This window comes from Panicum virgatum, chromosome 3K (assembly GCF_016808335.1).
Source record: "Panicum virgatum strain AP13 chromosome 3K, P.virgatum_v5, whole genome shotgun sequence".
Lineage (NCBI taxonomy): Eukaryota > Viridiplantae > Streptophyta > Magnoliopsida > Poales > Poaceae > Panicum > Panicum virgatum.
The window spans coordinates 23,335,810-23,361,138 of NC_053138.1; the positions used below are offsets into that span (position 1 = coordinate 23,335,810).

The window sequence follows — 25,329 nt, forward strand, 5'->3', positions numbered from 1 at the left end:
TTCACATTATTGTTTCACTCTTTCTTGAGAGAGAACGTGCACGACTGGTGTAGAGTTCCTTTTTAGAACGAGTCGGTTTAAAAGCGGGTGCTGGGTGGTGGTGACACACGGGACAGCGACGACCTAATCGAGCGAGACCGACGCGTCCTCTTTTATTGAGACGTGAAGTCGAGTCATACGAGTGGGCGGGCTGGGTGCGGATACGCGAATATTCGCTGTAACTTTTGTTGCGTCGATTGGCAAATCAGCCCGGCCGTGGGAAGTTTCCCCTTGTCGAGAGACGGGGGCCGAAAGCTAGGTGGCTTCGGTTGGAAGTGATCGTCTTTTCCCTCGGGCTCGAAAAGAACAAAGCCATCGTGCATGGTTTGGAAGCGCGCATCTTCTTCTTTGGAAAAGGAAAAAGTTTCCGATCAAAATCGGGCTGGGCCGTAATTTGGTAGGCTTTCGAGCTTACTTGGACGTTTTCCACAGAAAAGCTTCCAATAACCCACCGAACGGCACAAGCACATCCGTCCGTCACACTACTGCGCCGCTGCCGCTGTTGTCTGCCACAGCCCACAGGCCCACAGGCCTGTTCCGTGCGTGAACGCCATTGTCCTGATCCACTTTCGTGAAAGGAAAAAGTCATTTTTACAATTTTAACTATTGCATTCGTTCGAAGGCGGCTTTTCCTTTTCTCTCTCTCCGCTTTGTCATTTAAGTAGAAGGACTCTCCAACTTTAATAGCAAGGGAAACTTAGTTAAATGGTCTTAGATAGGCTGACTAGGTGATAGAGAACCTATTTTAACTATTATTTTTATTTGGAACTCAATTTTTTTTGAAATATGGGTAAAATTTAAAATTTATTGGATTTTTAGGGTATCAAAAAGTACTGCAAAATTTATCAAATTTTAAACCTAAGTTTATTTTAAATTTAGTTTACCATGTTAATTTTGTTTGACTGATGTTCCATAATAATATTGTAAGTTTGTTCATAAAGGCCAAATTTGCGTCAAACTTGATTATTTTAACATATTTTGGAAAAATTCCGCGGAACATGAGTGAAATGAAATTAACATGATAAACGACATTCAAATTGAAACTTAGGTTTCAAATTTGGTAAAATTTGAAGCATTTTTTATGTCATAAAATTCAATGAAATTTAAATTTTACCCGTATTCAAATATTTATATTTCAAAATTTTTTGAGTTCCAACTAAAAATAATAGTTAAAATAGGTTCCCTATCACCTACTTAACCTCTCTAAAAAATTTTCATAATTTTTAGACCCATTTAACTATTTTTCCATGCTATTAAAGTTGAAGAGAGAGAGAAAAAAAAGGAAAAATCGCCTTGGAAACAGGAGAAGGGTGAAAATAAACGGTTTTGATATTTGGAGGTCGAAAGATTTCTAGTTTTGTACATGGAGGTTGAAAAATCGAACGAAAGCAATAGTTAAAGTTATAAAAAAGACTTTTTCCTTCGTGAAATACTAAAATGGCGATTGTAGTTAAAGCAATAGTTAAAGTTATTGGTCACATCGAATGTTCGGACACATGTACAGAGGATTAAATGCAGTTGAAAAAATAATTAATTACACAGTTTAACTGATTAGTACGAGATGAATCTTTTAAGTCTAATTAATCCATAATTAAATATTATTTATCAAATAACAATGAAATGTGATATAATACCAAAACCAACCATTTTTCACCAACTAAACAGGGCAACATAAGGTTAGTCTCAATAGGAGTTTTATAGAGAGTTTAATAATATTAAATACCATCACTTTTGCTGACATGGTAAAGAGAGAAGTCTAGAGTTTTATGAAATGTGAAGAGAGTTTTGTCACTATAAAACTCATTTGGAATAGTTATTAATTCTCGGTCTACGCAACTGTATCCATAAAACTTCCCGTAACACTGGTCTGACTCGCCGTCGGTACCGACGCGTCGGCGTCACCGACGATGATGCAACGCTTGTCGCCGCCGGCCTTGCCGGCCTGGCCTATATTTCGGCGCGGCGTGCAGGCTGCTCTGTCTCTGTCGCCGTCTGACGCGACTGGTTACCAGTTCCTCGAGCGCCGAGCGCCGAGGCAGACCAGATCTGTGGCTCCCCAAAGGCTTCGACGCTTCGTACGCAGCCTCAACAGTCAACGCCGGTAGGCTCCACCAGAGGTTCTGTGGCTCCGAAGTATGGCCGGCCACTTCGTCCTCAACACCGGCGCCAAGATCCCGTCTGTCGGGCTCGGCACCTGGCAGGCCGACCCCGCCGTCGTCGGCGAAGCCATCTACGCCGCCGTCAAGGTGAGTCCGTTGCCATCCTTGCTATCCCGCCTCCCTGTACCTGTTTCTCGGTTGGTTTTCAGCTAGTGCCGTGCGGCTGTCCTGCTACTCAGGCTGTGTGGCTTGTTCATACCGGACCTGGATCCAGTGCAGTTGTTACTGCTATTGGAAGAGATAAGCAGTTGCTGAATTTATCCATTGCATATGCAGGCAGGTTACAGGCACATCGACTGTGCTCAAGCATACCACAACGAAAAGGAGGTGATTTCCTCCTCAAATCTACTATTTCAGTCAAGCAGATGGTATCTCAATTCTGAAATGTAAACTAGCCACTGCCGCTCTGCAGGTCGGATTGGGTCTCAAGAAAGCGCTCGACGAGGGCATAGTGAAGCGTGAGGTTCTCTTCATCACCTCCAAGCTCTGGTCAGTCAGTCCTCTTCTCTGGTTCTGGGACCTGAACATTAGTACATTATCATGTTTAGTTCCCAAAATTTTTCTACAGTACTCATCACATCAAATCTTTAGACTCTGAGTAGTAGTACATTACCACTCAGGACTTGGCACCTCCGATTTCTATGATCTTGGAACATCACTAGTGAATGGCGTACAGTAACATCTTGGAACATTTCTGCAGGAACACCAACCATGCGCCAGAGGACGTCCCAGTTGCGCTGGACGGCACGCTGAAAGCCCTGCAGACGGATTACGTGGATCTTTACCTCGTGAGTCTGCTGTTCATATGGAAATGCCGTGCATTGCCTTGTTACAAATTCAGAGGAAAGAAAAAAAATGATCTCATCTGTGTTAGATTTTTAGGATCACAGAGTGCACAGATCGAGCGGTATACTTTTCATCCTTTCCTTTACATGAGTACAAGAGAGGGTTCCTATATCTAGAACAAAAGGGATGGAAGAGTACACAGAGGGAGAGGGAGAGACCATCACCACCAGTGTTGGAACTCGATCCGGCGGCCATCTCTAGTTCGCTGATAAAGATCTGCTCTAGAGCAGCGGCGAGTGACGCAGCAGCTTCACGGTCGTGGCGCCGTTGTCGTGGACGACGGCGCCAACGGCGACGAGTCGAGGACGATGGCGGCGGCGGCGGTGGAGACGCCAGTGGAGTCGAGGACGATGGCTGGCGTGGCGCAGAGGCGGCGGCTTCCTGTTGTTTCTGCGCACCCTCAGATCGGGCTAGGGGTTTTCGGTGGGTTTGGCGGCGCACGGCGAACCTCGTGCCTTGTGCCGCCGGCCCCACCTCTCTTTATAGCGCAGTGCAATGGGGGCCCACCAACCATGTGTTGGGTTGGGCGCCCCCGATCAGGGCGCAGATCAAGAGCCCAATAGGCCGCTGGGCCTATCGGTGAGAGATCAACCTAACAATCTGAACATGCTGTTGTCGTTCGTCAGGTCCACTGGCCGGTGAGCATGAAGAAAGGCGCCGGGTTTGGCCCGCAAAGCATTATCCCGTCAGATATTCCGGCGACCTGGGCGGCGATGGAGAAGCTGTACGACGCCGGCAAGGCGCGCGCCATCGGCGTCAGCAACTTCTCGAGCAAGAAGCTGGCGGACCTGCTCGCCGTGGCGCGCGTGCCCCCGGCCGTCAACCAGGTGGAGTGCCACCCCCTGTGGCAGCAGGGCAAGCTCCGCGCCTTCTGCGAGTCCAAAGGGATTCACCTCTCGGTGCGTGCACTTTAGCTGCTCACGACGAGCTGAATCCTTTTCAAGGCAGTAGTATTTTGGTAGCGTGAGCGAAAAAAAAGGATCTTGGCTGCCGTGTCGCGTAGGCCTACTCGCCGTTGGGCTCGCCGGGCACGACGATCGTGAAGGTGAAGGCGGGCGCGGTGCTGGAGCACCCGGTGATCGTGTCGGCGGCGGAGAAGCTGGGGAAGACGCCGGCGCAGGTGGCGCTGCGCTGGGGCGTCCAGATGGGGCACAGCGTGCTCCCCAAGAGCACCAACGAGGAGAGGATCGGGGCGAACATCGACGTCTACGACTGGTCCATCCCGGACGAACTGTTCGCCAAGTTCTCCGAGATCGAGCAGGCAAGTGGCACCATCAGAAATTATATTCCAGAAGCTGAGCAGCCAGCCGCAGCTGCTGCACGGCAAGTTCGCTCAACTTTCCCCTGCTGCTGGTGACTGTGATTTGCAGGGGAGGTTGATTCCCGCGAGCTTCTTCGTGCACCCGGAAGGCGTGCTCAAGTCCGTCGAGGAGCTCTGGGATGGCGAGATCTGAGGTCACCGTCTGGGCTGCGCACCGAACTGAATTTCAAAAAAAAACTTGGTCGGGCGTACGGAGTCCTACAACAATAAATTTGTTTGAACTGTGACAGAAATGAAGTGCACGTGTGCGATTCCCTGCTCGTAGCCGATGCCAGCAAAAGCGAATTTTAATTTTCAGTTTCCCAAAGCGAATTGCTTTTGCTGATGCCACGGAATCGCTTTTGTTTCCTGATTTCAGTCTCCAAAAGCGAATTGCTTTTGCTTTTGCTGGCTCCGGCAGTCCAATAAATCAGGAACAGTTGGTAGCGCAAGACTCTAGCAAACCGATTCCCAGGCTCCAGCTCTGCGAATCGGATCCCGTTGCGCAATTGGGTCCCCCGGCAAACGCAGAGGGTCCCTGCGTTTCTTCAGGACTCCTGCTTGCTCTCTGCGGCCGCGCGATCCCCGTTTGCCGGCAGTTTTGGCTGGCGGGCTTGGGCGAAAGCGCCGGCAGGAAATCGTGTTTTTCGTCGCATTCCAAGCGTTGCTTCATGCGTTGCTGCGACTGCGAGGCCTGGACCTGCGATTCCAAGCGAGGAACGGCGGCGGAATCAAGGTATGGCGGTCGCCTCGCCGTACCGGGTCCTCCGCCCCTGCCGCCCACTAGAGGACAGAGGGGAGGGTTGTGGTGTTCTACAGACAAGTATAGTAATTCACTCCGTTCCACAAATGAAATCCCCACTCCACTTGCAGTGACCAACTGCTGCCTACTAGTTGGTGGAGCAAGCAAACAACCTCCACGCCTCTACCACCTCCATACTCACAGTCACAGGCCCCAATCCCATCCCGCCCCCAACGAACCTGCATCTTTGATAGCCTCCCTCTGCTTTCCCCTCCGATCTTGCTCGGTCCCTGGCCAAACATGTCCGAGTCATTTGTTCTCAACACCGGCGCGAGGATCCCGTCGGTTGGCCTTGGCGTATGGCAAACTCAGCCTGACGCTGTCGGCAACGCCGTCTATGCTGCTGTCAAGGTCATTTTCGATTGCTCTGAACCCCTCCTGATTTCCTTTTCATACAGGAAACTTTTCGGTCCTGACTAGTTCTTGGTGCTTTTCGAAAGCTTCCTGGCGACTCTATGTGTTGAGCCTAAATTACCGGTTCACTGCATCAGGCTACTATGATAGGATCTGCCTGTTTTATCCTGGGCCTGTAAAATTTGTATTAAGTAGAATGAGGTCTATGACATAACAAACTTATGGTCAAGTTGGAAATTTCTGTTGATGCAGTTAACCTCAGCTAACCTAACTAGTTCCATATATTAGAAAGGAACTGGCAAAGCCGAATTATCTTGCGCCTGAAGTGTTAATATATATGCTCCATGGGATCATAGTGTTCACTCAAACATAGAAGAACGTGGCAGAATTTTAATCTGATTTCAAGTCTTTACTTTTTCAAAACAGAAGTGTGCCTAAGTCCTGGATATATCATCAGATTGTTTGCATCTCTTCTATCCCTCTCTAAAATTGTTGTTTGTTTTTCCAACACAGGCTGGGTATCGGCACATTGATTGCGCTGCAGCATACAGCAATGAGAAGGAGGTAAGTAGTAATTTTCTGTTCCATGTGCACACTGCTATTTCTTTATCGGGTATCGGCACATTGATTGCGCTGCAGCATACAGCAATGAGAAGGAGGTAAGTAGTAATTTTCTGTTCCATGTGCACACCGCTATTTCTTTATCGTAACTGATTAGGTTGTAATGGTTGGGTGCTCTCAGGAAATATATTTTTCGACTTGCTTTAGTTTACGATGCAATCATATGATTGTTTCAACTCACATGAATATGACACGATGCATGTTATGCCATAATTTTAATTTTGACTTCTATTTTCAACATCATGTAGAACATTTCTTGTAAGGAAATTCGATTCATTCATTTTTAAAAGCAGTATTTAGAGAAGAATCATATCCAGATATAGAGATAACAAGTCAATTCTCATATTTCACAATCAGATAAAAAGTGATAAGATCATTAGAAGGGATGTAAGGATAGCACAACAAGTTGTGTTGGAACGCAAACCTTCCACAGTTTCTTTCACTTCTGTTTGACTGGATTTGATATAATTTTGCTAGTAAATCTAGAGCTATTTCCTTTCATAGGTGGGCTTGGCCTTGAAGAAATTATTTGAGGATGGTGTGGTTAAGCGTGAAGATATGTTTATCACCTCTAAGCTGTGGTTAGTCTCCATTTCTGGAGCTTAATTGAAACAAAATTTGGATAAGTAGCTTATGGATCTTACATGACAGAGTAAAAATGTTAAACAAAATATATGAACTTTGCAGGTCCACTAATCATGCACCTGAAGATGTGCCGGAGGCAATTGGTACCACACTTCAAGATTTGCAGCTTGACTATTTGGACTTGTACCTTGTAATTCTTATGCTTTATTGTATATCCAGTTAATAGCTTGCATCAGTGCATCACTGCTCATGTGCAAAGATATACTTGTCTTTAATTGAGCACTAAAAGTTCAAGTTATTGTCCAAGTAAAACAATTGCATTCATCCACTTTTGTGCCTATCTAAAATTTGTGCTAGTGACCCTATGATACATGGATACGTCTGGGGGGTGGCGTATCACGTATCCGATACTTATCGGATACGGATACGCCTTGGATACGCCCCGGATACGTTTTGAGCCGTATCAAAAAAAAATCGGATATGTATCGCCTCGGATACGAGTATCCGACACGCTTGGGGCGCGTATTTGAGAGAGAAACCCCAGGGAGGAGGGAGTCAGTGAGAGGAGGCGGGGCGGCGGCCGGCGGCTGGGCGCCCTCGACGGCGGCGGAGGCGCGGCACAGCGTGTGCGCGAGCCGAAGGCGGGCAGCTGGATGGCCTCGACAGCAGCGGGGCGCGGATCGAGAGCTGGCAGGTGGAGCCGCCGTCCGCCGCCCGCCGGATCTGGGCCTGCCCAGCCTGGCCGCGCTGGCGCTGCTCCCCTCGCCGGAGAGGGAGGGAGGGGGGTCGAGCCCCGAGCGGCTCGGCGCGGCGGTGGCCCGAAGCGGTGGCCGGAGGATGGGCGCCCAGGCCGCGAGCGCGCTGGCCGCCCCCGCCGCCGGCCGCCCCGGCCACGAGGGAGGGAGAGGGAGAGAGATCGAGAGCAGAGGAGGGCGTGAGAGAAGGTCGAGAGGGAGAGAGACGACCGGTAGCAGTTTGTGGGTGGAGGAGATAAGGTTTGGTCTATTTTTGTTTTGCCCCTTTCTCTTTTTAATAATTATAGAGCATATGAATATACGAATTTATAACGCATTCTAGCCCCTGAAACTTCTATATTCTCACATTCTAATCCCTAGAACTCCTATTTTCTCACAAATGAACATATAAATATATGAATTAGTGATGCAAATCCATCAAATGCTAGACAAATGCCTTCTAATTATTAATTTTAAAAATATCCTAGCCGTATCCCCGTATCAATGTTTTTCGGGAAATGGTGTATCCGCGTATCCGATACGTATCGTATCCGATACCCGTATCCGTATCCGTGTAACATAGGTGGTGGCCATTAGTTACATGCCAAAAACAAGCACTAAAATTAGGGCCATCAAAATGAAAGTCACTATGTCTCCCATAAATCAGTTGCAGTTTTATTGCCAGATAAGAGTAGTTGAATTTAAATGCTTATGTTTCCATCTGACCAAGCTTTCCGACACAGAAGTGTATGATGAAGGTTGAATAATTCCAGGATACAACTGTCAATACTGAGTAAATGAACTTGCAAGCATGTGTCTGCCATTTGTTTCATGGCAACTGACCTTATTTTGCAGATTCATGGTCCATTCCGAATCAAGAAGGGAGCTACGATGAGCCCTGAAAATCTTATCCCTACTGATATCCCTGCTACATGGGGAGCAATGGAGAAGCTATATGACACTGGCAAAGCTCGTGCAATCGGTGTGAGTAATTTTTCATGTAAGAAGCTGGAGGATTTGTTCGCCATTGCACGTGTTCCTCCAGCAGTCAATCAGGTTGAGTGCCATCCGGTTTGGCAGCAAGACAAGCTCCGTCAGCTTTGTCAGTTGAAGGGTGTTCATCTTTCTGTAAGCTTGGCATAATATAACCAAATATTCCTGCATTTAGTTTTCAGTTGTCATTGATCATATTTGTTTTTATATACTCTTACTCTTGTTGTTACAGGCCTTTTCGCCCTTAGGTTCACCTGGATCACCTGGGTTCAATGGCCCAAGTGTCCTCAACAACCCCATTGTGATCTCTGTTGCTGAGAAGTTGCAGAAAACACCTGCCCAGGTCGCTCTACGCTGGGGAATTCAAATGGGCCACAGTATACTTCCCAAAAGTGCTAATGAAGCAAGGATTAAGGAGAACATCGACATATTTGACTGGTCTATTCCTGAAGATCTGATGGCGAAGTTCTCTGAAATCAAACAGGCATGCTCTAGCTTAGCCTTTTCTCTGCTATTTGCATTTCATTGGCTTCTTGTCTATGATTGTTGCAAGGGTTCATGTAGCAAAACAATATGCATGTTGCAACCTAATGCACCAGTCTTTTATTGTACAAATATAATGAGTGAATAGTTCATGCACTACTTTCATTTTTTCCATCTGACATTCGTTCGGACTTGTAACATGCAGGTTAGGTTGCTGAGAGCCGAATTTGCAGTTCACCCCCAGAGCGGCTATAATACACTGGAGGATGTTTGGGATGGCGAGATATAAAGCATACAGATATGTCCAGAATAAATGAGCAGGGCGAGGGAAATAATCTTATATGCTTTGCCTGGGCAGCTGAGAATGATTGCCTTCATTTGGAGAAAGGACATGTGAATGTTTGCCCTATGTTACTCTTATAGCCGCTTTTTTTCATTGTATCCAAAGATGACTGTTACAAATAAAGTAACACAGTTGTTCAAATTATCTTTATGACAAGGACGATGTTGGAGTATGTTAAACCATCCAAGATCAAAATAACGGCTTCTAGTTAGTACAAAAAAAGGTCAGTTTTCATTTTTGAATGTAAATTATGACCATTTTCGGAAGCAATTTTTACCACAATTTTCAAATGGACACTATTCAACTGTGCAAGGTGTTCCACGCTCTCAAGAATCGAGTGTTCAACTTTAACAGGCCTGAAACAGATACGCAAAGATTTGTCAGTCTTACATCTCAAGGTTGATTACTTTGACCTTGATAAAAAAAGGTTGATTACAAATTCTGAAATATATAAGGATTTGATGGCTGAGTGTTCTTTTGTGTTCTGTGAACATGTTGTAAGGGAGAGCCCTCCGTGCTCTGATCTTGTCTTCGGACTACACTCATTGGCAAGTCACAAGCAAGCCAAGTGGTGTCACTGTCTGAGAAACCCTCTACGCGTGTCTTGAACTATCAACTTTATAATTTCATTACTTTCATAAGGAGATCCAGGGGTGGTCCCTGCTGTGGAAAAACAACCTCCAAACTAAAAAACTAACTTTATAAATGGAATTATCTGTCATGTGAGTTTTGAGACTGCATATTAGAATATATTGCAACAGATGGGAGAGAGAAAATAGAAGTATAAGGAGCACCAAGAGTACAGCACAAAAGGGTCAAACAAACAAAGCAAAAGCATTCTTAAGTTTGTTCTTTGATGTGAATTCTTTGGGGACTTGAATCTTTATTTAGGATGTCCTAAAAAACTCTCTTCACATCTGGTTTGAATTCCAAAATAACTTTCGTGGCCACAAATCAAAGGCTCTACCAAGTAGACGTCATTCATATGTGGGACCTGGACCTACATCTCAGTGACAGGAATCATTCTTGAACAAAGTCCCAAAATTGAGTGTTCCGTTGGGACTTCGAAAAGATCGGTATACATGATAACAGATAATACATGAAAATTTGGAAGGGTGATATCCCACTGATAACCGCAGAGGAATTAGAAACATATGTGCTGGAAGAGTTAGCTCTTGTTTCACTTGAGATACCACGGAAACCATGCAACGGCTATCACGAAATATACATTGGTAATTCTAGTTTCAACAGATCTAGGAATCTTTTTTTTTTTTTTGAAACGGAACAGATCTGGGAATCATACTTCAGAAGTTTGCTCATTGATTAATCCAAGCACCACAAGACCTCGTGGTTTCTGGAGAAGCAATTCATATGAAATTATGAATACTGCAATTGCAAATAGGGTTAAATATTTTAGTTGGAGTAACTGTTTTTTTTAATTTCCAAATAGCAACATTGAAGCTCACAAGAAATCATGCAACACCTATCGCTTTTGTGTGTGTGTGTGGGGGGGGGGGGGGGGGGGGGCATGGATCAGCTATAGCAACCCAATACAATAATATCTTACTGTCCAACAAACACAAACTGAAATAGGAACCGAAGGAAGAATACAAACAGACCCTAAGGTGCCCATTCTCCTTTGCAAAACACTTACAATATGTAGGAGATTGCGGGTTGAAATTGAAAGTTTAAGGTATATGCAATTTTTATGCATTGAGCAATATTTTATCCCCATAAAAGTAATAAATCTAAGTAAAAGAACATGGTGAGCTAACAAGCATAATTAAAAAGGATAGGTCACAAACAATAAGGAATTGGAAATGCAGGTACCTGGCATAATTTAATTTAAATTTATATGAAGAGAGGACACCTTCCAGCTCCTGGAGATCCTTTGAGTGCATCACTTCATGATCTGCTCGAAACATTGGATAGCCATCTTGACCAATGTACCAACTCATTATAGTACCATGTATAAACTCACAGATTTGAAACAGAAATTCAAATGCATTTTTCTATAGAAATCTATTAGCGAATCACATCTAGTTTACAAAGATATGAAAGAGTAAGAACAGTTGATAGTTAACGTTATATCAATGTGAGATTCTAAAGTCAGCAATTCTGACAATCAAATTAGCTGAAATAGCAAGAACATTACCGAAGTTAGTAATGCAAGTCTATCAAAGTATACCAAAAATTAAAGGAAGGTACAACAGATGAAAGAATCAGGCAGAATACCTTACAGAATCCAATGCATGACACAAATCAAGGTAAATATACATGCTTGAGAAGAAGGATAGGCAGCATCTGTTGATCAAAGAACAAGTGGCGAGTGACAACAAGATCTTTGCAAGATCAATATCCAAAACTATCACAATTATACATTCATCATACAAGCAAATGCGTGATTATCCTATATTGTAGGTTTGCAGCACCAGGCCAAGACTGGCCAATCCATGTCCTCTGTATACAGATATGCTCAACAAATGGGTGGACAAATGGGTGGACAGATGAACATGTTCTTATGGCGTCGCCTAGGCGTCGCCTAGGTGACAAGGCGCTCCCCTGTTTTGGCCCGCCTAGGCGGCTAGGCGGCGGTGACTCGCCACAACTCGCCTTAACGCCGTAAGAACATTGGAGCCTTGTTCCATGTTCTCCGCATCTTCAGGTACAGAAAGGGACAGCTGATATTTGCAGAACATAATAAGATCAAAAAGCACATCGATGGAAAGCAATGAAGAAATTTGACTAGATAATATCTCAGAGACATCCAAAACTTATTGGTTTCGTCACATTCATCCGGGTAATTCTATCATGTTATTACCCGTGAAACTGGCGCAAACAAGGTAACAACAGTACTAGTACGACAACAGGAGAGCAACAAAACTTGAGAGCATGCTGAGAGCTGCTATGCTCTTCTTTTTCTTGTTCTTTTCCTTCGTTAGAACTAGAATGATGGGATCTTGGCAGCTTATTAATAGCATCATGCCGCATCACCGAGTTAATTCTTTTTGTCCATCACAGTGATGGTGCCATCCTTGTTGGCGACGATGACAGTGGTGGCCATGCTGAGGAACATGCCGTGCTCAACAACGCCGGTGATCCGGAGGAGTTGATCGCTGATGTTTTGGAGGTCGCCGCGGATGCCATCCTCGAAAAACATCTCCACGATGTAGTTTCCGTTGTCAGTCATGAACGGTGTGTCCTCATCGGCATCTTTCTTGACCATCCTGAGCCTGGCGTGGAAGCCAGGCAATCCATCGAACACCTTGCGGATGAGGCCCAGCGTGTGGGCAGCGCCGAAGGGGATGACCTCGACGGGCACCGCGCCCGAACACCCGAGGCGGGGCACCAGCTTGGACTCGTCGACGATGACAACGAATTTCTCTCCAGCCCCCTCGATCATCTTCTCCCGGAGCAACGAGCCGCCGCGGCCCTTGACTAGGTTGAGGTCCGGGTCCACCTCGTCGGCGCCGTCGATGGAGAGGTGGATCCTGGCGGGCCCGCGGTCGCCCCCGAGCGGGAGAAGAGGGATCCCGACGCGGGTCGCGTGGAGCTCCGTCTTGAGGGAGGTGGGCACGCCCGCCACGCCCGGGAGCGCGCCCGCGCGGATGAGGTCGCCCAGGCGGTCCAGCGCGTGCGCCGCCGTGGAACCCGTGCCGAGTCCCAGCGCCATGCCGGGCTCCACGAACTCCACCGCGCGGTGCGCCGCCACGCGCTTCAAGTCCTCCTGCGTCAGCTTCACGGGCGGTGGCGAGGCGGCGGCGGCGTCGCCCATGTGCGCCGCCACACGCTTCAAGTCCTCCTGCGCCAGCTTCATGGACGGCGGCGGCGAGGTGGCGGCGCTGCCCATGGCGACGGCGGCGGATGTAGGAGGGTTTTCGGTGGCGTGGGGGGTTGGATTGGGAACGGGAGGCGGCGGCGCGGCGGAGGGTTTCCGAGGAGGCGGAGGATGGGATATTTATTTAGGTCGGAAAGGGTGAATGGGAGGCGGGAAAGAGGGGGAGGGAATCAGAGGCGGTCAGCTGGTCGCTAGTGGACGCGTCGGCCATTTGAAGGCTTTGGAATGTGTGTACCAATGATACGGCTCTCCTATTGGTGAGTACTGTACTCCAAAATAATTGCGTTTGAAATTTATCTCAAAAAATTACTACTCCCTCCGTTCCAAAATAAGTGCACATCTCGCACTTCATGTATTAAATATATAATAAAAAATATTAACGATTATGATACTAAACAAATATCATTAGATTAATCACATCATGTATTTTCATGACAAATTTGTTTAGAGACACAAATGCTAATATTATTTTTTATATATACAGTCAAACTTAAAATATGTTGACTTCTCGAAATGCGAGATGAACACTCATTTTGGGACGGAGGGAGTATTGTTTTGACCTAACTGCATAGACCGAGAACTAAATAACTGTGCCAGATAGATTTTATGGTGATGAAATTCTCCTCGCATCCCATGAAATTCTATTCTTCCCTCTCTTTATCATACCAGCAAAATTAATGATATTTAATATCATGAAATCTTTCATGAAACTTCTATTGAGACTGACCTAAAAGACAAGAATTTTCAAAGTTTTCTTATAAAAAAGACAAACAATGTTTGGATTCTTCTCACAAAAGACAAAATATTTTTATAATTTCATACCATGTATTGGTTTGCGTATCCGATTTTAGAATTGTATTTATTTTTGACGGAGGGTAGCTCAATTTACAAATCAGTAGCTTTTGAAAATTTCCGAGTGTGTCATAGATCAGGCTTGGTTGAGAACTACTCCTTTCGTTCTGCAAAAGACTGTTCGTTTAGCCTTCAAAGTTTATCCCAAAAGACTATTGGTTTATATTGTAGTAAAGTCCAACTAATTACAACAATATCAAATGCCAAAAGATAATTACATGGAGAAAGACGATGGAGCCAATCAAATGCTTAAGTAGATTTAGGAAACCAAATAAACGCGTGATTTTTAATTACAACTACCATAATTAATTATGGATAACAAAGTTATTTTTCACTACTACTAGTATGTCTAAAATTTTCTAAATGAACAATCTTTGTGGGACGGAGGGAGTAAACCTTGTTTGGATCTACCCAACGAAAGTTTAGTCACCCCATTTTAGTCATTTTTAATCTCTAGGGAGCCAAATACAGGGCCTAAAAGAGGAACTAAACAAAATGCTATAGTCCATTATAGTCCCAAGGGGTGGCTAAAGGGAACTAAAGGGTAACTTTTCCATCTTCTGCCCCTCCCCAACCCTATTAAATAGGAGTTCAAATGCAAATGCTAATGTTAGTCTTTGTACAGCTGGTTTAATGATCTTCAGTCCCTTCATCCAAACAAGTTCAGTTCTAGTCCATGAACTGAAGGGATCCAAACAAGGCTACTACAATTAGTCACCCTGTATTTTTTAAGGGAAAATGATCACTGATCTTAGGTAATGTCATAGGTGAGCCATATGCCTAAGAAGTCAGGACAACTAACGGCATGTCTGTTGGAGCTGCAGCTTTTGAAGCTTTTCTAAAAAGTTGTTTGCAGGCTTTTTCTTATGAAAAGTCAATAATAGCTTTTAGATGATGCGTTTGACTTTCTGGACTAAAAAAGGCTATAAAAGGCTAAGAAAATTAAGTTTTTCAACTTTATATATAAACTTAGCTTTTTTAAGTTTTTAGCTTTTCAGAAGTTACTCGAGAAGTTTAAGCTTCTAGCTTTTCAGTTTTCAAGTTGAAAAGCTGCCCAAAATTTCAAACAAACAGGGTCTATTTATAGTTTGCAAATTTGGATTCCTAAACTTACTAGATGGTTCACTGAGTTGCGTATTTTTATTTACAATTACAAGGAATACATGAAAACAGTAGACAAGAGCTTGATACATATGCGGCGTGCCACAATTTTTGCTCAAGCTGCTACTTCATTTTTTGCACAAGTGTGTGTGGTGCTGATGAAGTTTGCCGGCGGCGCCGTAGCCGGTAGCCGTGCCATGGCAGGCCTGCAACCAAGCGGGCCCCGAGAAAAGCAGTGCGCGCGCATGATTCATGGCGTTTCGACAGGGGCCACGCACGAAGGCCTGACAGGACGTACGATCCATGCTGCCGGGACGCCCGCATAGCAACGTGGTTCATGCTTTCATTTGACCTGAGCTTGAGCACCCCCGTTGGTGTTGATTAGGGAACGGGGGACGGTCCAAACCACGCTGCCATAATTTTCTCCGGGGAGCCTGCTGCATCGTGTGGAGACTGGAGGCGTTCTTTCTGAGGACGGCGACCTGCGCGACATCAGCGAGACAGTGACGACCAACTCCGGAGTCCGGATCACCGGCGCAATCGAGCACGGCATGCTCCTCGCATGGGCTGGGCCCGAGGCGAACGGGGCAAGCTAGCGGGGGGTGTGTGAGCCCGACAGAGAATGATTTTGGAGTTTCTGTAGTGTTGGCCTGTTGGGTCGTTGCCCGTTGGAAGTTGTTGGAGCGGGGCCTTCAGCTTCTGCCTCCTGGAACCGTGCTGTTATTTGTGGTGCGGGCCTGCGGGGTGGGTGGGTGGCGACGTGCGGCAGGTGGGCCCGTTGTCCGTCGCGCGCTAGCAGACCTCGGAACGAGCGACGTTGGCGGGGCACGGACTCGGCGGCTGAGACCGGCACGGAAACTGAGCTAGCCTAAACGTGCGTTCGACGGAAACCGAGTCGTACTTCCTGGTCATCGCAGGAGTAGCCCCTCGGCCTCCATATATCCGCGTACCCGCACCTCCCTTCTCTCAACTCAAGGCCGTGTTTGGTTTTTTGCATGGAAATACTGTAGCACGCTTTAACCGCTAATTTAGAGTACCAAATGAAGTCTAATTATAAAACCACCTCCACAACCCCCCGTGTAAATCGCGAGACGAATCTAATGAGGCCTTTGACCGCGCGATTAGAGGATGGTTACTGTAGCATCAATATAGTAAATCAACAATTAATTACCGCCACTAGATTCGTCTCGAAAAGTTACACCCATTCCTGAAAAGATTTTGCAAATAGACTTCATTTAGTACTCCATGCGGGCGTTTGTCTTTTTATGTAAATTTGACAAGACCTGTAACCAAACACGGCCCAAGTCGCAACAGCAAATCCGCGCCATCCGACCCGCCGATCTCTCGATCCAGCGGCTGCTCCTGCGACTCCCGCCAGCCGCCAGGCACCCCTCCCCTCGCACGCTACTCGCCCGCCGGGCCTGTCGCGACAGCACCGGAGCCGCCGCAACCGAGAGACCCGAACACCCACCCCAAGCGCCCCCGCCTCCCTCCGCGCCTCCCGCCCCATCGCATCGTCTCCCCCGAGTTCGCCGGCCGAGATGGTGCTCGCGCAGCTGGGCGGGAGCATCGCCCGCGCGCTCGCTCGAATGAAGGACGCGACCGTCGTCGACGACAAAGTGCTCGCGGACTGCCTCAACGAGATCTCGCGCGCGCTCCTGCAGGCTGACGTCCGCTTCGAGACGGTGCGCGACGTCAAGGCCAACATCAAGAGCATCGTCAGCCTCGACGCGCTCGCCGCGGGCACCGACAAGCGCCGCGTCATACAGAAGGCCGTCGTCGGTGAGCTGTGCAGAATGCTGGATCCAGGGAAGCCGGCCTTCACCCCCGGCAAAGGGAAGCCCAGCGTGGTCATGTTCGTCGGCTTGCAGGGTTCCGGAAAAACCACTACTTGCACAAAGTATGCAGATTATTATCGGCGGAAAGGATTTAGTCCGGCACTTGTTTGTGCCGATACATTCCGAGCCGGTGCTTTTGATCAGCTGAAACAGAATGCATCAAAAGCCAAGATACCCTTCCACGGAAGCTACATCGTATCAGATCCGGTGAAAATCGCTGTCGAGGGTGTGGATAGATTCAGGAACGAAAAGTGTGATCTCATTATTGTAGATACAAGTGGACGTCACAAACAGGAAGCTGCTCTCTTTGAAGAAATGCGCCAAATTTCAGAGGCTACGAAACCAGACCTAGTGATATTTGTGATGGATGGTAGTATTGGTCAGGCTGCATTTGATCAGGCACAAGCATTTAAACAGAGTGCTTCAGTTGGTGCGGTTATTGTTACAAAAATGGATGGGCATGCAAAAGGCGGGGGTGCACTTAGCGCGGTTGCAGCTACAAGAAGCCCAATCATATTTATTGGAACTGGAGAGCATATTCCAGATTTTGAAGCCTTCGATGTGAAACCATTTGTTAGTCGCCTGTTAGGCATGGGAGACTTGTCTGGCTTGATGGACAAGATTCAAAATGTTATGCCAGCTGATGAACTCTTGCCGAAGCTGACTGAAGGAGCTTTCACTCTCAGACTTCTTTATGAGATGTTCCAGAATCTCCAGAATATGGGTTCTCTAGGGCAGCTCTTTTCTATGATACCTGGTCTTCCTGCCCAGTTTATTGAAAAAGGAAAGGAAAAGGAAGGTCAAGCAAAGATTAAGCGGTACATGACGATCATGGACTCCATGACTGAAAAAGAGCTTGACAACACGTACCCAAAGTTGATGAATGAGTCGCGGATGAAACGTATCGCTCGGGGATCTGGCAGACCCGTCAATGAAGTGGTGGACGTGCTGGAGGAGCACAAGCGAATTGCCAAAATGTGGAGCAAATTGCCGTTCCAGAATATCAAGAGACCAAGTACTAACAACCGTGACTCACTAAAGCAGTTAGTCAATGCGCTCCCTCCAAATATGCTGAATCAGCTGGGTGAACTAAATGGCCTACAGAATATGATGAAACAAATAGGTTCTAAAAAAAAGATGAGCTGATTAAACCTGTAACTCTTAGAAATATATATATAGATAGACTGTGTACTCTTGATAACCATTAAGAATCTAAGCTTTTATTGTAGCGTTTTGTTGGATGTGTAAACCTGCACTACTACAGAACAGGCCTTTGTTCCTGACCATTTGTCCTGGCAGCCTTTGGGCCCGGGACAATAGGTGGTTTTTGTCCCGGGTCCAACGGCTAGTCGGACCAGCGGGGGACAGGGGCCTTTTGTCCCGGTTGGAGGTACCAACCGGGATAAAAGGGTGGCCTTTTATCCCGGTTGGTGGCCCAAACCGGGACAAAAGGCCCACGCACCCTTTTGTCCCGGTTGGAGCCACCAACCGGGATAAAAGGCCCCCCTTTTGTTCCGGTTGGTGTCTCCAACCGGGACAAAACTCCTTGGCCCCCTTATCCCCTTCCCTCTCCCCCCGCCCGAGCCATTCAGCTCACTTGTTTTTGCTATTCTTGGCTCGGGATAGAGGAGTTCTTACTCATTTCTTCACCATATTTGTGAAGATCTTTGATTCCCCGTCCATCCATCGGCGCTAAAGGTTTGGGGCTTGTTTTTCTCTTCTTCTTTGGCTTGTATAGCTCATTTCATGCTTTAGAAATAGAGAAAATATGTAGCTAGCTCATTTCTTGGACATTTAGATTGCATATGTACAGGGGCGGAGCCAGGATGTTGTTTTTTTCATTGTTAGGGGGGGCCTACCATACAAATTTCTATAAAAATTTAATCAAAATTTAAATTTGTAATGGAAATTTGGGGCTCATGGGGGCCAGGCCCCTGTCCGCCCCCCTCTCTCCGCCCCTGCATATGTAGGTGTGATTTTCTTTTAGATTTAGATGAGTATGTGGATAGTAGAAATTTTTAGAATGAGTGTAGACACTTCTTGTGATGTACTTGTATATATGACCATATTGTGGATAGTTGATTTTTGTATTCATGAATGAATTAATGAAATGAGTATATTAGAATTTTTTGTATTATGAATGGATTATTTTGACACTCTAGTGATGTATTTATTCAGGCTCACATTGAAACCATCTAGAAGCTAAAAAAATCTTTATTTCGAAACAAGTATACGTCGTTAATCTCCATCCAACGGTGATGGCACTACCTTTCGGGGATACACGATGCGCTATAAGGACGTCGCGAATCGGCTGGTCGCATCACCAGCACTTCCGATTGATAAGAAGACAGCATTTGACGCAGAGTCCTTGCATCATGGTGTATGCATCATTGAGTTGGCATCATGACAAATGCACCATGTTATGTGCATCATTTCATTCGCATGGAACATTCCATCATTGTATTGCACCAATATTGCAATCATACATCTTAAGAGTGCATCATTATCATGGTTATTAAGCATGTGCATCATGAGTTTGAACATTCTGTCACTATCCCTAAGCATAGTGACATTTCATTGGCATAAAAATCATGATTCGTGACTAGCAAAATCCTGAGCAAGGATGTTCCAAAAATTCCTCTTAAGCCAATCGTCATAACTATCTTCCTCTGCTATCCATAAATCTTAAAATAACTCTCATCGATATCTGCAAACATTCAACACTGAAGGATGTTCTTATCTCGGCTCTGCGAGAACTTGACCACTTTGCCTCATCGTCATTGATTATCCTTTTACCTTTTCTTTCTGGACCTGAAAATCGTGCATGGCGTGCTTGTACAATCTAGTTGAAGTGCCGTGCAAGAATCGAATTCGGATGTCTTCTTGAATGCGCCGTCGTCATTAAGAGGTGGTAGACAAGCGATCTTGTTGAAGATGCCGGGATGATCAAGCTACCTATGCCATTGCTGTTGGAACGAGAGGGCATACAACACTTGAAGTCGGACAAGTTACCGATCGAATAAAATCGTGGGAGATATCGTGCTTCTTATACCTTGCTTCTTAAACTTTCTCTAAGTTCTCACTCTTTATCTGCAAAGGGTCATATCGTCAACATCATTCTTCTCTAGTGTGACTTTGTCCTGCTGGCTTTGATGGTTGGTCTGCTCCTCTTCCCTTAAGAGTCTTCCATTCTGAATCTCGGGACGAGATTCTTTTAAGGGGGTAGGGTTGTAACACCTCAGGTGTTAATCACCTGTAGTTAAGGTTAATCATGTGTTTGGTATCGTCATTAACACTAATCGTGCATGCATAAAATTATTTTTAATTACATTTTTGCTAGCTTGTTAACACATGAAATGATGACTATTTTTTTCAAATCCAATGAAACATGTTTTAAAAATAATTTTTAAATTCTTGCTCAAATAAACTTTTGCCTAAAAACAAACTTGTAGAGTTTGGAGTGGTGAAAAACTTTCGTGTTTATGGTTTTTTTTAAGTTTCAGCACAAAATTGGAAGAAAACTTTTAATTTTGCTTTGAATAGGACATTAATGCTTTGGTTTTAACATTTCAAATTTTAAACCATGATTTGATTTTCAAATGAAGTTTTGCCTAAAACAAAAGTTGGAGGAAATCAAATTTTGAACAACTTTCATTCTTGGAATTTTTCAAGTTTTTATATGAAAATTTGAGTTTTGGATGGTCAAAATCGAGCTAAGTTTCGTTGAATCATTTTCTCTCTGTTCACTGCTCCCGGCGCTCATGCCGCACGCCCACGCGTCGTCGCCGGCGACCTCCAAGCGTCGCCGCCCGGCGATCCTCGCCCTCCACACCGCGCTTGGCCTTATCCCTCGCGCACGACCATATCCCCTCCTCCTTGGGCGCTTTCTCTTCTTCTTCCTTCCTTTCTCTTCCTCCTCCGGTTTGAGCCGAGCAGAGTGCCACCGCCGCCGTCGCGCCGGCCTTCCCTCGCCGCCCCGATACGATTCCTCGCGCCCTAGGCCGCCTCGCTTCGCCCCGCACCTGCTCCACTCCTCCTAGAGCCGGCCCGAGCCTCTGCTCGCGCGCCAGAGGCGCCGTCGCGCGCCATCAGCGCCGCTGCCCCCTGCTCGCCGTGGAGCTCCCTCCTCCGGCCTCCCTCGGCCCGAACCGACCCACCCACAAGCTTCCTCACGCCCCACCGGTGCTCCTCGGCCCGAGCCCGTCCCGAATCGGCTGCCGGAACCTCGCTGTGGTCGCTCACCGCCGCCGCCGGCCGCCTGCTCCCGTCGCCTGCCCTCCTCCGACCACCCTGGCATCAACTGAGACCACTCGGAGGTAGCTCTCGAGTCTCTCATGCTCCCCCACCTCTCCCTCGCCGCCGGGAAGTACCCCATCGTCGGAATCGAGCTCCCTGAGCCTCCTCTATTCCAAAAATCGCGACCAGGGACCTTGTGCGGGAATTAGAACTTTTCCAGGGGCCTATCTGTACACACCAAGACTCAGATGAATAGTGTCGTGCTGGACCTTTTTGAAAATTTTGGCTGAAACTTTGGAAATTCGTAGTAAATCATAGAAAAATCAGAAAAATGCAAACTAAAATTTGTTGGATTCCTTGTTCTAAGATATACAACTTTACTTACAGGTTGATCTTCAATTTCTAAATAGTTTTTTCTCTATTTTAAATGTTAGTTTAAGTGGTTGCAAGCTTTGAAAATGCTTAGTAAATAGTAGAAAAATGGTAAAAAGGTAAAACCAGTTGGGTTAGTTTTGTTTTGGCATGTAGAACTTAGGAAAAATATTTAACCTGCTGTTTATTTAATGTTTTTATGATGTATTGATTTAATCATGAGTAATGCTTGTTTTAGATTGTTTATTTAATATCTGCGATTTGAAAAGTCAAACAATTATGAAATTTATGAAATAGCTTACTCTTTGCATGTTTAGTTCATTGTAAAAATTTCAGAACCAGAAGCTATGTGCATGTGTGTAAATTTATTTTTGGTTCAGTTTGTGTTGTTGAGGATAAAATAAATGTTTTATGTTATCAATAAATGTTGGTTAATTGTTTTTACACTTCTTATTAGTAGCTTATCATGATGGTAAAATTTGGTTACCAGTTAATGATTGCAAGTTATGTTTTTACTTTTTGTTTGGTTCCTAGTGTTAGTTTTCCTTGTATGCGGTTACTAAGAAATGCTTTGTTGCGTGTTAACTCATTTGAGATAATATGTGGTTTGCTTTATATTGCTTGGTTGAGTTTACATTTCAGGTGATTGCGTTTAGAATCAGAATATGGGTTGCTTTCATATCGCTTGGTTCTATGTGCTTTTTAGTTGAATAGAAGTCCCTAGTTATTTCCATCTTGCTTATGTTGGCTGGTTAAGCTAAATGAAAACCTTAGTGTGTTCTCTTGCTCATACTTGCTTGCTAGTTAATGAAGTTATAGTCTAACCTTTCCTGCTTTACGCTGTGTCTTAGTTTTTCCAAAATAAGTTTATGTAATGCTTTTTGGAAGCGAAACACTTTATTTATATCGTCTGCTAGTTGTGTTCCATGCTTGCTGTACTTACTATCTCTACGGTAGACTTGTGTGATGTTTAATTAACCTTCACTTCTTTAGATGCTCATGTCCATGCCATAGCGACCTTGTGCTTATCTTGCTTGCCCTTTTCGATGCATTGTCCATGCATTCAGACATCCACATTGTTGCATCTCATTTAGGTACGCTAGATGTGTGATGCGTGGAGGTGAAGGGTGATGTTGGAGTCGATCCAGAAGATGGTGTACTGATGAACCAACCCAGAAGATGGAAGGACCAACTAAAGTGCAAGCTAGGGCCGTAGATGCTATCAAGCCGGTGCAAGACTACAAGCTAACTAACTGACTTTGTGTCAAACCCAGGCAAGCCCCGGAGCATAACCCTAATTTAAGTATTCAATGTTTAATTAAGTAATTGTGCATTTACGTTCTAGGAGTTGTATGGAAATCTGGTATGCATGTTCTCCCTAGGTACCCGAGGGTCAATACTAGTATGCTGATGTCGATAGAAATGCTCTGCTAAGTAGGATCTCGGTAGAAGTCGAGTGATTCCTGTCGCTCGCGAGATTTAATATCTTGTTACTTGTGGCAATGTGGTTTGAGAGTGAATCAATGAGGAAAAAGAAATGAAGACCGGGCGGAGATGAAATGGGTTCTGGATATAAAATGGATGGAATTTAGCCTCCGCCTGTGTCGATTGAGGACCGTACCGTTATTGGCATTGTTGATCGAGGATTGAACAGTACTAACGACATGCCAGAAGTAGGAGGTAGTCGAAACCGGTAAGCTGTGTACCGCTTTACAACGATAGTTTGAATTCCGACCTGCTACGCTGGGCGTGGGAGTTGGCGGGTGTTGGATAGGATGCCGCCTTCGGGTTCTCTGGGAGTTCACCGGGAGGGGCCCATCACCTGGGTTTTAGTAGGCGTGGTTCAGATGTCGTGGTAATGATGGAAACAGTTGACGCGTGTGGCCCGACGGGGCTTACATGTGTCGCGTTGGTTAGGTCCACCTTGCAAGGTTAAATCGGATCGATTTGCCGTGACTCGCGGATATGAGAGCGTTGGTCACTGTGTCACATCGTAGTAAAGAAGTGAAAATGAGAAGAGAAGTATTATGAGATATGTTTGTGGTACTCTATAAAGATTAATGTGATCAACCATGCTTGCTTTAGATGTCAGGCAAATCTAGTTGGTACTTGATAAATTTAAATTGAGCTAAAATATTGAAAGTAAGGATCCAGTATTAGTAGCTTTTCAGCAAAACAAACTCCAGAGCCAAAAAGCTTTGCATGTCTAGATAGTGGGCTAAGTATACCCGTGTCGGGTAAGTCTTGCTGAGTATTAGTATACTCAGTGTTTCTTGTCACCCTGTTTTCAAGTAGCTGCTGCTAGTTGGAGCTAACCAGGGTTCACATTGGTGGGCTCGATGTGACATCCTCACGTCTTCGTAGTATCGTGATTTTTTGAATCAAACTTCTATTTAAATTCCGCTGCTTTTTGAATTCTGATATTTTAGATAAACTCATTTTGTTAAGCTCTATTTTGTAATTTAAATTTGAGAAACTTCTGTTTGCATGTAATCATCTGTGCTCGCCTTCGGGTGAGACTTCCGGTGTTTTCGATCCTTAACCCAGCAGGCTGCCGGATTACACCGTTTTAAGTGCGCGGTGGCTTGATTAATACTTAAAATGATAGTTAGCGCACTTAAGCCGGTTTAATTTAGACGGTGCTGCTACACTGGCCTGCTCTTAGTAACTTGTCAGGACATTCAAACAAGGGATACAAATCATGCACACACTGTTTAGATGATACCGATAATATATGGTTGACTCACTGTAAGAAGGTTGTATACATGGGTCATCGTCGGTTTCTTCCCATCAGGCATGCGGTACGAAAGAAGGGCAAGCATTTCAAAGGCCAAGCGGACCACCGAACAAAACCGATGCACCGTAGTGGTAAAGATGTCTTCAACATGGTAAAAGATCTAGAAGTTATTTTTGGAAAGGGATCTGGTAGCCAACCTGTTCCGAACGAAAACGGAATGGCGCCCATGTGGAAGAAGAAATATATATTTTGGGAGCTACCATATTGGGAAGTTTTAGATATTCGTCATGCAATTGATGTGATGCACCTCACGAAGAATTTTTGCGTCAACCTGATAACATTCTTGGGAGTGTACGGAAAGACAAAAAATACAGTAGAAGCACGTCAAGAATTGTAACGTATGGAAGAACGAGATTCCCTACATCCACAACAGCGAGATAATGGATGACAATACTTAAGTCCTGCCAGCTATACTCTTAGTAAGGAAAAGAAAGAAACCATGTTTGACTGCTTGAGCAGTATAAAGGTTCCATCTCGATACTCATCCAATATAAAAAGAATCTTAAATTTTGCAGAGAAGAAATTTACAAATCTCAAGTCTCATGACTGCCATGTGCTTATGACCGAACTTCTTCCGGTTGTGCTGCGGGGGATTCTGCCTGATAACGTCTGGTTAACAATCGTAAAGCTATGTGCCTTCCTCAACGCAGTTTCTTAGAAGATAATTGACCCGGAGAATTTGATAAAGCTGCAAAACGATGTGGTGCAATGTCTTGTTGGCTTTGAGCTGATATTTCCACCATCTTTCTTCAACATCATGACACATCCTCTAGTGCACCTTGTGAAAGAGATTGATATCCTCGGACCAGTATTTCTACACAACATGTTCCCATTCGAAAGGTTCATGGGGGTACTCAAGAAATGTGTTCGTAATCGAGCTCGTCCAGAAGGAAGCATCGCCAGTGCATACGGAACTGAGGAGGTCATTGACTTTTGTGTTGACTTTATTGATGACCTTAAACCGATTGGAGCCTGCACAAATGATTTCTCATTCAAGAAAGCACATTATACGGTTCTTCAACAATCATCCTTGGTT

General features: G+C 45.4%; 4 protein-coding genes across 4 annotated transcripts; 3 read left to right on the forward strand and 1 right to left on the reverse strand.

Annotated features, from left to right (window-relative positions):
- Nucleotides 1-1,968: 1,968 nt before the first annotated feature.
- LOC120698478 (aldo-keto reductase family 4 member C10-like) lies at nucleotides 1,969-4,690 on the forward strand. The gene is made up of 7 exons (XM_039982106.1): nucleotides 1,969-2,285; nucleotides 2,475-2,525; nucleotides 2,611-2,687; nucleotides 2,899-2,986; nucleotides 3,671-3,943; nucleotides 4,048-4,305; nucleotides 4,415-4,690. The coding sequence occupies exons 1-7, from the start codon at nucleotides 2,175-2,177 to the stop codon at nucleotides 4,496-4,498; spliced, it is 942 nt and encodes a 313-aa protein (XP_039838040.1). The 5' UTR covers nucleotides 1,969-2,174; the 3' UTR covers nucleotides 4,499-4,690.
- A 244-nt stretch (nucleotides 4,691-4,934) lies between these two features.
- LOC120698479 (aldo-keto reductase family 4 member C10-like) lies at nucleotides 4,935-9,495 on the forward strand. The gene is made up of 7 exons (XM_039982107.1): nucleotides 4,935-5,497; nucleotides 6,014-6,064; nucleotides 6,626-6,702; nucleotides 6,809-6,896; nucleotides 8,296-8,568; nucleotides 8,666-8,917; nucleotides 9,122-9,495. The coding sequence occupies exons 1-7, from the start codon at nucleotides 5,387-5,389 to the stop codon at nucleotides 9,203-9,205; spliced, it is 936 nt and encodes a 311-aa protein (XP_039838041.1). The 5' UTR covers nucleotides 4,935-5,386; the 3' UTR covers nucleotides 9,206-9,495.
- Nucleotides 9,496-11,981: 2,486 nt separating this feature from the next.
- LOC120698480 (probable ribose-5-phosphate isomerase 2) lies at nucleotides 11,982-13,281 on the reverse strand. The gene has a single exon (XM_039982108.1). The coding sequence runs from the start codon at nucleotides 13,107-13,109 to the stop codon at nucleotides 12,258-12,260; it is 852 nt and encodes a 283-aa protein (XP_039838042.1). The 5' UTR covers nucleotides 13,110-13,281; the 3' UTR covers nucleotides 11,982-12,257.
- Nucleotides 13,282-16,591: 3,310 nt separating this feature from the next.
- Nucleotides 16,592-18,034, forward strand: LOC120701339 (signal recognition particle 54 kDa protein 2-like). Its single transcript, XM_039985438.1, has one exon. It carries the CDS (start codon nucleotides 16,592-16,594, stop codon nucleotides 18,032-18,034), a length of 1,443 nt encoding a protein of 480 aa, XP_039841372.1.
- Nucleotides 18,035-25,329: the final 7,295 nt, after the last annotated feature.

Coding starts and splice junctions, on each gene's coding strand:
- LOC120698478 (XM_039982106.1), top strand. CDS start 2,175: ATGGCCGGCCACTTCGTCCTCAACACCGGCGCCAAGATCCCGTCTGTC. Junction 3,944..4,047: donor CCAAAGGGATTCACCTCTCG/GTGCGTGCACTT, acceptor CGTGTCGCGTAG/GCCTACTCGCCGTTGGGCTC. Junction 4,306..4,414: donor AGTTCTCCGAGATCGAGCAG/GCAAGTGGCACC, acceptor TGTGATTTGCAG/GGGAGGTTGATTCCCGCGAG.
- LOC120698479 (XM_039982107.1), top strand. CDS start 5,387: ATGTCCGAGTCATTTGTTCTCAACACCGGCGCGAGGATCCCGTCGGTT. Junction 5,498..6,013: donor CCGTCTATGCTGCTGTCAAG/GTCATTTTCGAT, acceptor TTTCCAACACAG/GCTGGGTATCGGCACATTGA. Junction 8,569..8,665: donor TGAAGGGTGTTCATCTTTCT/GTAAGCTTGGCA, acceptor TTGTTGTTACAG/GCCTTTTCGCCCTTAGGTTC.
- LOC120698480 (XM_039982108.1), bottom strand. CDS start 13,109: ATGGGCAGCGCCGCCACCTCGCCGCCGCCGTCCATGAAGCTGGCGCAG.
- LOC120701339 (XM_039985438.1), top strand. CDS start 16,592: ATGGTGCTCGCGCAGCTGGGCGGGAGCATCGCCCGCGCGCTCGCTCGA.